This window comes from Papilio xuthus, unplaced genomic scaffold (genome assembly GCF_000836235.2).
Source record: "Papilio xuthus unplaced genomic scaffold, Pxut_1.1 DF828142.1, whole genome shotgun sequence".
Lineage (NCBI taxonomy): Eukaryota > Metazoa > Arthropoda > Insecta > Lepidoptera > Papilionidae > Papilio > Papilio xuthus.
Window position 1 is genome coordinate 5,306,489 of NW_013530507.1, and position 12,523 is coordinate 5,319,011.

The window sequence follows — 12,523 nt, forward strand, 5'->3', positions numbered from 1 at the left end:
TCACAGATAAGTTGGTGACACTATACTAATACCTTTACAGTCTATTAATAAATATCAAAGTTATCAATTGCATTAAATGATGATTTTCAATTTTTCTTTATTTTTTAAGGGTAAAATAAATCAAGATATTTTAATATATGTATGTAATTAACCACTCCTGACATCGATAAATACATTCAATGATTGTATTCACATTCAATACAGTACATACGAATGACAACTACTTGTGACTGCATATGGAAGCTCAAAAATATTGCACAGCTTCCATCTGCAGCCATTACACTTAGGAGTTCTACTTAAGATTGTTGCTTGTCAATTTGATTTGGATTTACTCAACATGCAACAACCTTAAGAATAGTTACAAATTTACTCTAAAGAAATTACGCCTGGGTGAAAGTGGCCATGAATTCGGTGACAATCTTCTTGAGTGCAGCATCAGATTCGGGCGTGATTTGTCCGTCCTTGGCGATGGTGGCCAGGAGACCCTGGTGGCTGGTCTTGATGTGCTGGGTAAACTCCTTTTCGAAAGCTGTGATCTTGGTGGGGTCCAGTTTGTCCAAGTGTCCACGTACACCACAGTAGATAATGGCAACCTAGAAAGATGGTATTAATTAGTGACACACCTCATTAGATTTTAGAGACTTTGCTTGAATTTCTAATTTGATTTCAGCCTACCTGTTCCTCAATAGCCATGGGCACATACTGTCCCTGCTTGAGCAGTTCAGTAAGGCGCTGGCCACGGTTGAGCAGCTGCTGGGTGGCGGCGTCAAGGTCAGAGCCGAACTGTGCAAAAGCGGCCACTTCACGGTACTGAGCCAACTCCAGTTTCATGGAACCAGCCACCTGTGCCATTTCGAAATACACTAATTAGCTTTCTTATGATATAAGATTTTAAAAGGTCCCATGTGACATTACGCATACACATACCAGGTACATAAGTCACATAGAAAATAACATAAAAATCTGAAGAAAACCAATGTAAGAAGTATCATCCAGATAGTATATGGCCTTTTTTGTAATCTAACCTGCTTCATGGCCTTGGTCTGGGCAGCGGATCCTACACGGGACACAGAGAGACCGACGTTGATGGCGGGCCGGATACCCTTGTAGAAGAGCTCAGTCTCCAAGAAGATCTGTCCGTCAGTGATGGAGATGACGTTAGTTGGAATGTAGGCGGACACATCACCGGCCTGGGTCTCGATGACGGGCAGAGCGGTCAGGGAGCCACCGCCCATCTTGTCGGACCTGGAAATTGTGCGACATATTTTAGCAAGCATAAAAGCGGGTCATTGTATTTTTATAATTTTAACTGCAGTAATATAGAGCTATAATTATGTTATTCCATACATCTTAGCCGCACGCTCGAGCAGACGGGAATGGAGGTAGAACACATCACCAGGGTAGGCCTCACGACCTGGGGGACGACGCAGCAGCAGAGACATCTGTAATAAGAGTTTTACAGCTAAGAATAGAATCCTTCATTACATGATGCATATATTTTAACTTAATATAAAACTTGTACAAACAAGTGATCAATTTGCTGACTTATATCAAATAAGTAGCTTACCTGACGGTAGGCTACAGCCTGTTTGGACAAGTCGTCGTAGATGATGAGGGCGTGCTTGCCGTTGTCACGGAAGTACTCGCCCATGGCACAACCCGAGTACGGCGCCAAGTACTGCAGGGGCGCGGCATCGGACGCGGTGGCAGACACGATGATTGTGTAGTTGATGGCACCTGACATTTAAATTTAATTATCATTTTAGCATGAAAACTGACCCTAACATAATTAGATTAATATTACCATAAGAGTGATTTAGTGTCACACAACTTATGTCCAATTGTTTACAAAAGATACTCACCAGCATCAGTCAATCTCTTGACAATTTGTGCCACGGTAGATCTCTTCTGACCGATGGCGACGTAAATGCAGTAAAGCTTCTTCTTCTCATCCTGTCCCTTGTTGAAGCGCTGCTGGTTGATGATGGTGTCGATGGCCAGCGCAGTCTTGCCGGTCTGACGGTCACCAATGATCAACTCACGCTGACCACGACCAATGGGCACCAAGGAGTCTACAGCCTTAATACCTAAAAGTAAAATTTGACTTAACACTGCAAATATCATATTTACATTAAAATTAATTGTTTTTTTACGCAATTGATAAAAAAATCTATCTACCATGATGATCTGACATTAATTTGTATATTTGATAAAATTAACATTTCACTTTCATTCACTTAATGAATTTTTGTACATAAACTGCAAAAATATCTCACCGGTCTGCATAGGCTCGCGTACAGACACACGGGGGATGATACCAGGGGCCTTGATACCGACTCGCATACGGGACTTGGTGTCGACGGGGCCCTTGCCATCAATGGGGTTACCCAGGGCATCTACCACACGGCCTAGCAGCTGGTCGCCAACAGGCACATCTACAATGGCACCAGTACGCTTCACAATGTCGCCTTCCTTGATGAACTTGTCGTTACCAAACACGACCACACCAACATTGTCGGGCTCCAAGTTGAGGGCCATTCCCTATACAAAAATAAAAAAATACTTTCATACTGAAACTTATTGATTTCATAAATTTTTAAACCCTTTAATTAAGTAAAATTATTATAACCAATGTATGCAAATTTTCCAAATAACTTCTCTTTTTTACACAATGCAGTTTATTACATAATGTAGTTTTGTAGACTTAAATTGGTTTTTGCAGTCCACTATCACAAGATCACCAACACTGGTACCAAGTTTACAACATCAAATAACAACAATGAACATAAATGTAATTTATATTTAAAGCTTAAAAAAATCTGTAATGTTTCCAGGGCATATTGTCTACACATAATTTAATTAAATAAATAACCTTAAAACAGCAGTTACCTTAAGACCAGAGGAGAATTCCACCATCTCCTCAGCCTGGATGTTCTTGAGGCCATACACACGAGCAATACCGTCTCCGATGCTCAACACACGGCCAGTCTCTTCCAAGTCAGCCTGTATATTATTATATTTATTTATTACATAATACATTAAAAACACTAAATTTATGCTTTTTCCAATATTATTAAACAATTAATTATATATAGACAGGCAGATGGATAGTTTAGAATAATATTGATTAGGTACATAAAATGTGTATATTGTCAAACTTTTAGTATAAAATCACTGCAATATATTCAGCAAAGTTGTGCTATAAAAGTTAAGAGATAGTGAAAAGTTAAATGTAGTAAGATAATTGACAAAAAATTATGTCAACCCATATTAAGAGATAAATAGATAAATATGGAATGGAGATTTTCTTATTATATAACATTGCAGACGACTAAGAACACTTATTATGTACTTTTTTAACATTACTTACTAATTAACTTATTTATTATATGAAAATTTAGTCACTTAGCTATGAATGTTTCTTAGATTATCAAATATCAGCTGATTATTGTAAATTCATTCAACTACAAACACAGTTAAAGAAGTTTGAATTAAAACATATGTTTATTTTATTATTAAAACTGTTTTTAACTAAAAGTTTTCAACATTTTTATTTTAAAAAAAAGGTCATATGGTGAAACAAAGTAAAATGAAAAAAGAAGGTGGAACTTAGCTTTATGTTTAAAAATTATACATAACATAGGAAATGATGCAGTTTACATAATTCACATACCTTTGGTGCGGCACCGAGGATTCTCTCCTCCAGGATGGTGGAGATTTCGACAGCTCGTTGTGGGCACGAGACATGCAGCTTGCGGGACCCCACTGCCACCGCAGGAGCGGCGACCTTCGATACCTAACCCCAACATAACCAATACGAAAATATTAATACCCGTAATTTATATATGAACAGGCGAGGTTTCATCAGGTTCACTACTTTTGTTCAATATTTAATAATTCACTACTGAATAAACTTGCGGCACTAGGATATAATACCGATTATCCACTGTTACATAACGAATTGTCGGACGAGTTACTGGAGACATTTTCTTTGTAAACACTACTTATAAGGTACTATTATACATTTCAAGGGACATAATAAAGAACATAAATGAATAACTATTAATAAAATTCTTGGAATCTACAAAATTTATATCAACTTTATCGAAATGATCCAACATGATAACCGGAAAATTGCGATTTACAGTGCCATATTATAAATTTTGTAACAAATACTTAATAGTAATAGGATAATATACCTGGGACGCTGCATTAGGCAGGCGCCTGGCCACGGACGAGGCCAAACGAGCGGAGATGAGAGACATTTTTTCTTGAATTCAATACTAATGGCAGACAGGAGGGTCGTGTTCTTCTCCGCTCGCGACTCGTTGCGATATTACCGGAAATGACACAATCAATAGGGGTTGTCTTTGGTTCATGCGCACTAGAAACTAGAAATTTGCTAGAAATACGAAATTTTAATAGGGCGATATATACACGAACGTAAGTAACAGATAAAAAGTATATAACGCATTAATAAGAATTTAACCTGGAATACTTATTATTCCATAAAATCCTATGTAGACACAGAAATTAGTAAATAGTTTGAAACACTTCATTGAAACTGTTTTATTTTTCTTCATTACTTAGCTGACACAGATGCAGGTGTAACCGAAACTGTATTATAATTTACTAAAACAATAATACATTTTTAGAATATCTTAACGTTACTAAAATTCTAACCCAAAGAACTAAAGTCTACCCATTTTCCGGAAATATGATTATTTATTGCTTTATTATTTTGGGTCTGTATTGTTTTTATGACATATGTCTTATGACATTTGACAATGTCAATGTCAAACATTTTATTTTGTGCTATCCGAATTTGTCATAACCGTGATAACAAGATGTGTTGTGCTTATTATTCTACTATTATAATAAATTATATACTTCCTTTAACGTGATGGCTATTTTCGAGAAGTCATTCCAAACCAAATCTACATTGGACGATACAGAAACACTCATTTGTACATTAGAAAATGCGCAAAACGTCGATAAACATACTGTAAGTTTTCTAGTTCATCTATCGGTAAAGATTAATTGCTTTTCTTCGTGCTCAAGGATTTAGTTTGCTACAGGAATATATTTTACGTGTGCAAAGAGGACCATCAAAAGAAAACAAATGGGATGTCTCGCGGAGGTACAAACACTTTTCAGAACTTCATACGAACTTGCAAAAGTCAAATATCGAGTTACCACTGCCCCCTAAGAAACTTATTGGAAATATGCAACCATCCTTTATTGCTGAGAGACAAGCTGCTTTACAAGTAAGATTAAAGTTCTTCATTAAATGATAATATAAATATTTATTATTTAAATTATTTTTTATTGGTCTAAGAGATGTATGGAGGATTAGTTCATACTGTGCGGACCATGCGGATGATTATTTATTGGTCTTAAGACAAGCCCAGTAAGATGCTTATTTGATATCAAATATAACAGATATTTTAAACTAGCAAATCAAAAAGTGTTTTAGCCACATGTTCAATTGCAATAAAAGATTTACAAGTAATCTTCTTAATATCTTAAGAACATTCATTGTTTCATTTATGATTGCATTATGATTTAAATTAAACCTCTGAAAACATCTTTATTATTATTATAAAATAGGAGTGATAAGTTTTGGCGGGTCTTTTTGTTAGTGACATCCTTAAGTGAAATAAATATAATATAAAGAACAATTAAACTTTGTTAATTTTTATGTAAAAACTATAACCATTTACTTTCCTACAACTTAACAATAGTTTTGTTTTAGAATTACATAAGAGAAGTATTAAAACACCATGTATTAGCACTCTCATTACCAGTAAGAAGTTTCTTGGATCCAAAAAATTATTCTGTCACTATTACAGGTAAATATTTTATATGTATGTTGCAATAAAAGAAAGTATTAATAATAATGTAAATATAAAATTTCCATTTCTATTAATAATATAATAATCAAAGAAATAAACTTTTTCACAACAATATAAAAAAATCTGCACCAAAATACTGAGGTGACATGATAATGTTCTCAGTTTGTTTATAGATAATGAAAGAGATAGTATGTATTTGTAATGTTTTAGCTAAGACTTACAATTTACTTAACTTACAACATGAGTTACATGTCCAGGACTGGGTTGGGACAGCGCAGGATAGGAGAAAGTGGAAACTTCTGTTGTCGGAGGCCAAGGCCCACTTTGGGTCGCTGTGTCACTTTAATTAGTAACAACATGTATAATCATTATTGATCAATACAATATAACTGTTTTATTCTTTTAGAGCAAGCTCTGCAAACAATATCAATAGCATTGCGTGGAGATGGTCGGTATGAATTAAAAGGTCCTCTACCAGATATTGGTTGGAGGATTAGAAAACAATTTTTTATGGTAAGATTCAAATACATTTAAAATTAACATATATAATAGACGGAACATTACTAAATCAAATCTTAGGGACCTTCAAGAAGCGAGCATACCAATTTCTTAAAGGCCGGCAATGCATTTACAGTTCCTCTGGTATTACAGATGTCCATGGATGTTGTTGATCACCCCGGTGTTCCCGCCGCTTGTTTGTCCCCTTCTCTTATAAAAAAAATCATACTGTAAAAATCTCTAGGATCTAGTTTGAAACTTTTGATAACAGTCCTGATGATTGTGTTAATACAATTATAATTATAACTGAAGGAAGTAGCGTAACATAGAAACATAGGATGTCTTCCACTTTATGCATATCTTCTGTCTGGTCTATGTCTTCAGTTGTTAATCCTACTGCAGTTTATCAGTCTGTAACATTGTTTGAAAGTTCTTTAATATTTGACCTAAAACATCTTATCAGTATGTGATAAAAATAATTGTTTATTGTGTGTTACTTTATTGTGATAATTTAATGTTATTGTCCTTTGCAGGTGACTGACACAGATAGTAACAATAATTGTATATTGGAATGGATGAGCTATGGTCCAGATAAATACCTCAGCGGTAAAGATTTACAAACTGCATTCAAATGTTTGCAGAATATGTCTGTAAGTGAATATGTATTGATTTATTAACCCTTAATTCGATGGTGTCCAGTGTCACGAATTAATTAAAAAAAAATCTACTGAACTAGTTTAGAGGAAATAACGTAAGTATGACTTTACTAAAAAAACAGTTCTTTTGCTACAAAAAATTTCGTCGAATTAAGGGTTAATAAAAGATTACTCCCTCATTATCACAGATTGGAATTTGAACTTCTTGGGATTTTTTTATTTCTATCATAAAGTTGTAAACAAGCTAGTGGCCTATAGACATCCGAAATTGCAGATGCTTTGAGTACCTTTAATCCGCAGAGGAAGGAAAGCACAGAAAGAGGATTGGATGTTGTGAAATTGTGGTTTTTATACTATGATCTGTAAAGGCCATCATTTATAAGTGGCAGATTAAAGGAGGGCAGAGTAGCCCAAGCCCAAACCCAAAAATAACCCAGAATTGAATGAAGCATTATATGCAGTAAAAATTCTTTATATTTTCAGCACCCTTATATAGATGAATTATTAGGATATCAAAATTTAGAAACAGGTGCCTATGTGGTTAGAAAAATACATGAGAATGGAAGTGTGAGGGATATTTTATATGGTACTGAATATGGAAAGAATTATTTAGCAAAATATGGCAACCCTAAAGTAAGGAAACCTTTTACAACTGGACAATTATCACATTACGGATATCAGATACTGCAAGCATTGAAGTTTTTACATGATAAAGGATTACCGCATGGTATGTATTTCAATACCGTACCTATGATAGTCTGTTAAAGTCGGTTTTCACATTTTTAAGCCGAGATGACATTGTTTTTGTATGTGCCTATACTTGGTGGAATAACATGATTACTGTAGAATTAAATACAATACTTTAACGTATAATTTTTCTACATAACTTATCAATACAATGTAATGTTAACAAGTAGAGCTTGTATGGCTTTATTAGTTTATTTCATGTGATGTTATTGCATTTGTTTTTCTTGATAGTCTATTGTTTTAGAGTGATTTTTTTTACCGACTATTTAATTATCACTTGCTATGAATTAATAATACGATATACTATGAACTAATAGAGCGTCGATGGCTCAGTGATCAAGCACTTGACTTGCAATCAGCAGGTCCTGGGTGCGAATCCCGTCATATACCAATGTGTTTTTCGATTTCCGATTTACATATGTACATTTATCCGACGTTCTTACGGTGAAGGAAAACATCGTGATGCAACCTGCACATATCTGAGAAGAAATTCAAAGATATGTATGAAGTCAACCAACCCGCACTTGGCCAGCGTGGTTGACTATGGCCTAATCACCCTTAAGTTCGAGTAGGCTCCGAGCCCCTCGGTGGGGACGTATAGTGAGCTGATGATGATGATGAATTAATATTTTCGGACAAATAGTAACAACAGACATATACAAATTGTTATTTTTTTTTCTAGGACATATACACCCAGGAAATATAACAATAGAGAATCAAAGAGCACTACTTTTGGATATAGAGAATGTATTACTGGGTGTGCCTTGTCTATACCGACCTTATTTGTTAGAGTTGCGCCACACGAGCGCTGCTGAGTCGGTCGATGTGCACTGCTTCGGTAGGACGCTGTATGAAATGGCCTTGGCTACGACTTTAGATCAGTATTATTGTGATATATACCCGGAGGAAATGTCTGAAGATTTAGGTAATTTTTTTTTCAGTATTAATTCGTGTGATCTTTACCATGGGTTTATACTTTAAAAATTCTTCTTAAAAACAGATACATAGAAATACAGATGAATAGAGAATATCTTTCTTTTTAAGTCGGTTAAAACCTATTGTCATTCTCTTATTTTTTTCTTAAGAAAGTCCAGGTAAGAATCTTTTAGGGGTTGAATGCTAGAAATTTTGCTGTGATATCGTGAATGGCTATAAACCGTACTGACTGATGGCTTGTAACAGATTGACTTATTTACAATCTTACTAATATTATAAATGCGAATGTTTAGATGTATGGATGGATATTTTTTTAAGTTAAAAAAGATATCTCCGAATCGGCTGCATATTTTCTCACTGAAATTTGGCATACTATAGTTCGTAGTATGGAAGAACACATAGGCTACTAAAGTATTTTTAATTCCACGCAGACGGAGTCGCGGTTAACAGATAGTACTGTAATATTTTATTTAAATACCCTATGACTTGTTTTAGTATCAGTACTCCGTCTATGTCTATCCTCTACATCATGTAAGCACGGCGGGACCTCGCTGGACGACCTCCTGCACCACCACTTCTTCACGCGCGCAACTCTGAACGGTCTCACGCCGCGCCCTGACACACGGCAACATCTCAAGTTACCGCTGCCTCTGAAAGACGAAATCAAGAAAGCACTAGCTTGTGCAGAACTCAGACTCAAAGCCGATCAGAAATTAGTAAGTGTTTACCACGTTCATGACGTCCATTTCTTGAAGGTAATCTTACTAATATTATAAATGTGAAAGTTTGTATGGATGGATGGATATTTATTAGAGATTTTTATAGAGATTATATTTCCAAAACGGCTGCATGGATTTTGCTGAAATTTGGCATCGATGTCGACCATAGCCTGAAAGAACACATAATTGAGTTTTAAGCAGTAAGAGTTCATTGTTTAATTTATAGGTAAATTTATAAGTACTGTTAATCTTTGATAAGCAAGAAACCTCTATAAGCTAGAGTGTTTGTCCATTCCCGATGGACAAATTCAATAAACGAGATATTCTAGTATTAGAGAAACTGCTACAAGCGAGAAAAATATATTGGTCTCTCTAACTCTTGATTATCCATTCGACTGTAATTCTGTTAAAAAATATTCTTATGCTAAAATATTATTGCAGTTAAGGAATGCAAAGAGAGAAGTAAGAATACAAGAAATATTAAATTCAGATGTGGAAATGAAGAAACAGAAACGAAGAGTGGTTAGTATTCTTAAAGACAATATTTAAAACTTGTTTGATTTTTAAACACGTGAAATGCCACTAACTTTATGTCGTCCGGAAGTGTACTAAGTAGTGCGAGTCTATAGCATTGAGGTGTTAAAATTAATTGTAAATTTTTAGAAGAAACGCGACAGTATATGGAAGTCGACATCATCTCTGGCGGAGACTGTGCGCTCGCATAGCGCCAGCACCGCCTCCTCGCCCACACCGCCTGTACCTTGTGAGTACACAGTGTTACACACACTAATCTATACATACATCATCAGCTCACTATACGTCCCCAACAAGGGGCTCGGAGCCTAACCTAAGTTAAGGGGGGATTAGGTCAACCACGCTGGCCAAGTGCGGGTTGGTTGACTTCACACATATCTTTGAATTACTTCTCAGATATATGCAGCATCACGATGTTTTTCTTTACCGTAAGAACGTCGGATAAATGTACATATGTAAATCGGAAATAGATAAACACATTGGTACATGGCGGGATTCGAACCCAGGACCTGCAGACTTTCAGTCAAGTGCTTGACTCCTGAGCCACCGACGCTCTAATCTATACATACACATACATTTAATTGTATGATACTTAAATTCAACATAGCTATATGTATTTAGTTAATCTTTATGTACTTTACTTTTGTTATTATGTCATATACTTAAATTTCGTTAGTATCAAGGCCTATTTTATAAGCTCGTAGTACTGCTCTAGTAAAACTTCTTTACTAATCGTGGGTTCCTGAGACCAAAATATCCGTTTAAAATATTGTTATCCCTGTTTTGTCTAAGATAATGAGAGGGATGACGATATGTTTTATACATTGATTTTGGTTTCAGTAACCAATGGTAAATCTTAATTATTTTATTTAACTCACTCTTACGTTTAAGAAATATATACATACTGTATTGAATTTATTGTGTTTAGTACTAAATTTGTCATACAATTACAGCGGGTGATACGAGTGGCAATGGTTCCGTGTTGACAAGTCCGTCTGAAGGTCGCGGTGCGTTGCTTCAAGCGATCTGTTCCTTTGATAAAACTCGACTGTCTAAAGTTAACTCACGTTGACGAAATTCTAATATAGACTGTGACAAATAAATACATATTCTTGTCTCTGTTTTGTCTAAGAGAGTGAAAGGGACGTCAATATGTTAGTCCAAGTATCAATCATCATCAATCCTTTATATGCTAAGGGTGTCTTTAATTGGAGATCTTGTATGAAAAATCTATACTAATTTACAGCTTAACAATATTAAATGACAATGGCTAGACATGTGTAAATGAACTACGTTCAGGTCACATTGAGTTGAACCATTGAGCTGCGACTCAACAACTAAATTAGTAACTCAGACCTCATCGCAATGTACTAAAACTATCATAGCTAACGAATCTGCATGGTGACTCGCAGTTCGTACCTAGAAAGGCAAATAATAACTTTATTCAGGTCCAATAGTGCTGAGCTGCGAGTCAGTTAACTGATCTATTTCACACATATGAAGTGAGTTGATCTGCAAGTCATTAATTTTAGTTGACTGACTGTGGCTGTAAGATAATGCAAAACCTATTTATGAATAACATTTCTAATGTGTATATGACAGTAATACTAAAAAAAAACTTTTTTGTCTCTTTTCTATATTCAGTAAACAATTGAATACGGCCTTGCAATAATAAAATAATTACGCGAATTACTTAAAACCACGTGAATGCGGTTGAAAGAACCATACAACTCCACTGTCAACTATTTTACCAACAATTTCGCTTCAAACCTAAAGGTATTAATCAAGTTTGATCTGTTTTTGTTTATAGTCTACTAGTCATAATTATTAGTAATTTACAGGTTATTTTAATGAATTTATAAATTGTCAAAATATAAATAAGAAATGCCTTAAAGTGTACTTTTCCTCAGGATTATTTTTTTTTACATCGGTTATTACGCAATAGATTAAAAAAATACGTACTTTCTAATATTTAGGTAACTAGTAAAAGTATTATTACATACCTATTAATATTATGCAAAAATAAATTCCAGCTTGATACCTTCACGAGTTTTTGAGAAAAAGGGTCTTGACAGACATACGGACGGACAACAAAATGATCCTATAAGGGTTCCGTTTTTTCCTATGAGGTACGGAACCTTAAAATCGGTGAATATATGCTATCGATTTATAATAACTTTATTGCAAACATGAATATTTTTAATCTTATAAAGATTTAACTATATACAAATTATATTTCTATTTTAAAAATTACAATCCAGTAAATAGTGTTTATTTTTCCAAAGATATAAATGTTTACTTTTCTATGACATTTAATATGTAAAGGTAGCTTTTTGATTTAATAAATTTATTTTAAAAGTATATAAATTTGTTATGATTTCAATTTCGAGTAAAAATAATCAATTCGTCTAATAAAAATGTTTATGAACCCGCATATTGTGAGTTTAGCATCAAAAGAACAAATAGGTACTAAGGTTCCCAACCATATTGGGAATTGCGCGTCGTTACGCAGAACAGCTTTAGGTGTAGCGGGGCGTAAAGGGAATCGAGAGAGGGCACTGCGCAGCGCGCAAATGTC

The 12,523-nt window shown here is 34.8% G+C and overlaps 2 protein-coding genes across 3 annotated transcripts; one reads left to right on the forward strand and one right to left on the reverse strand.

The window, feature by feature from the left end:
• Positions 1 to 128: 128 nt before the first annotated feature.
• On the reverse strand, positions 129 to 4,357 carry blw (ATP synthase subunit alpha blw, mitochondrial). Its single transcript, XM_013307436.1, has 10 exons — positions 4,200 to 4,357; positions 3,674 to 3,796; positions 2,890 to 3,003; positions 2,277 to 2,541; positions 1,863 to 2,087; positions 1,568 to 1,737; positions 1,348 to 1,442; positions 1,026 to 1,245; positions 676 to 843; positions 129 to 593 (listed from the first exon to the last, which is right to left on the reverse strand). The coding sequence occupies exons 1-10, from the start codon at positions 4,263 to 4,265 to the stop codon at positions 381 to 383; spliced, it is 1,659 nt and encodes a 552-aa protein (XP_013162890.1). The 5' UTR covers positions 4,266 to 4,357; the 3' UTR covers positions 129 to 380.
• A 369-nt stretch (positions 4,358 to 4,726) lies between these two features.
• Positions 4,727 to 12,148, forward strand: LOC106114298 (PX domain-containing protein kinase-like protein). Of its 2 annotated transcripts, XR_001227718.1 has the most exons (12): positions 4,727 to 5,005; positions 5,079 to 5,267; positions 5,756 to 5,852; positions 6,262 to 6,368; positions 6,887 to 7,003; positions 7,493 to 7,736; positions 8,439 to 8,681; positions 9,188 to 9,408; positions 9,853 to 9,933; positions 10,075 to 10,174; positions 10,899 to 11,721; positions 11,979 to 12,148. XR_001227718.1 is itself a non-coding variant. In XM_013307437.1 (11 exons), exons 1-11 carry the CDS (start codon positions 4,904 to 4,906, stop codon positions 11,015 to 11,017), a joined length of 1,620 nt encoding a protein of 539 aa, XP_013162891.1. In that variant the 5' UTR covers positions 4,727 to 4,903; the 3' UTR covers positions 11,018 to 11,947. The 2 variants fall into 2 exon arrangements, 1 of the variants encoding a protein (XP_013162891.1); XM_013307437.1 differs by lacking the exon at positions 11,979 to 12,148 and having other exon boundaries at positions 10,899 to 11,947.
• Positions 12,149 to 12,523: the final 375 nt, after the last annotated feature.

What these genes read in the sequence shown, in the direction of transcription:
- blw (XM_013307436.1), bottom strand. Translation starts at nt 4,265, where the DNA reads ATGTCTCTCATCTCCGCTCGTTTGGCCTCGTCCGTGGCCAGGCGCCTG. An exon ending in AATTCTCCTCTGGTCTTAAG is followed by an intron (nt 2,542 to 2,889) that starts GTAACTGCTGTT and finishes ATTTTTGTATAG; the next exon opens with GGAATGGCCCTCAACTTGGA. An exon ending in CCATGGCTATTGAGGAACAG is followed by an intron (nt 594 to 675) that starts GTAGGCTGAAAT and finishes CCATCTTTCTAG; the next exon opens with GTTGCCATTATCTACTGTGG.
- LOC106114298 (XM_013307437.1), top strand. Translation starts at nt 4,904, where the DNA reads ATGGCTATTTTCGAGAAGTCATTCCAAACCAAATCTACATTGGACGAT. An exon ending in TTATTCTGTCACTATTACAG is followed by an intron (nt 5,853 to 6,261) that starts GTAAATATTTTA and finishes TTATTCTTTTAG; the next exon opens with AGCAAGCTCTGCAAACAATA. An exon ending in TCAAAGCCGATCAGAAATTA is followed by an intron (nt 9,409 to 9,852) that starts GTAAGTGTTTAC and finishes ATATTATTGCAG; the next exon opens with TTAAGGAATGCAAAGAGAGA.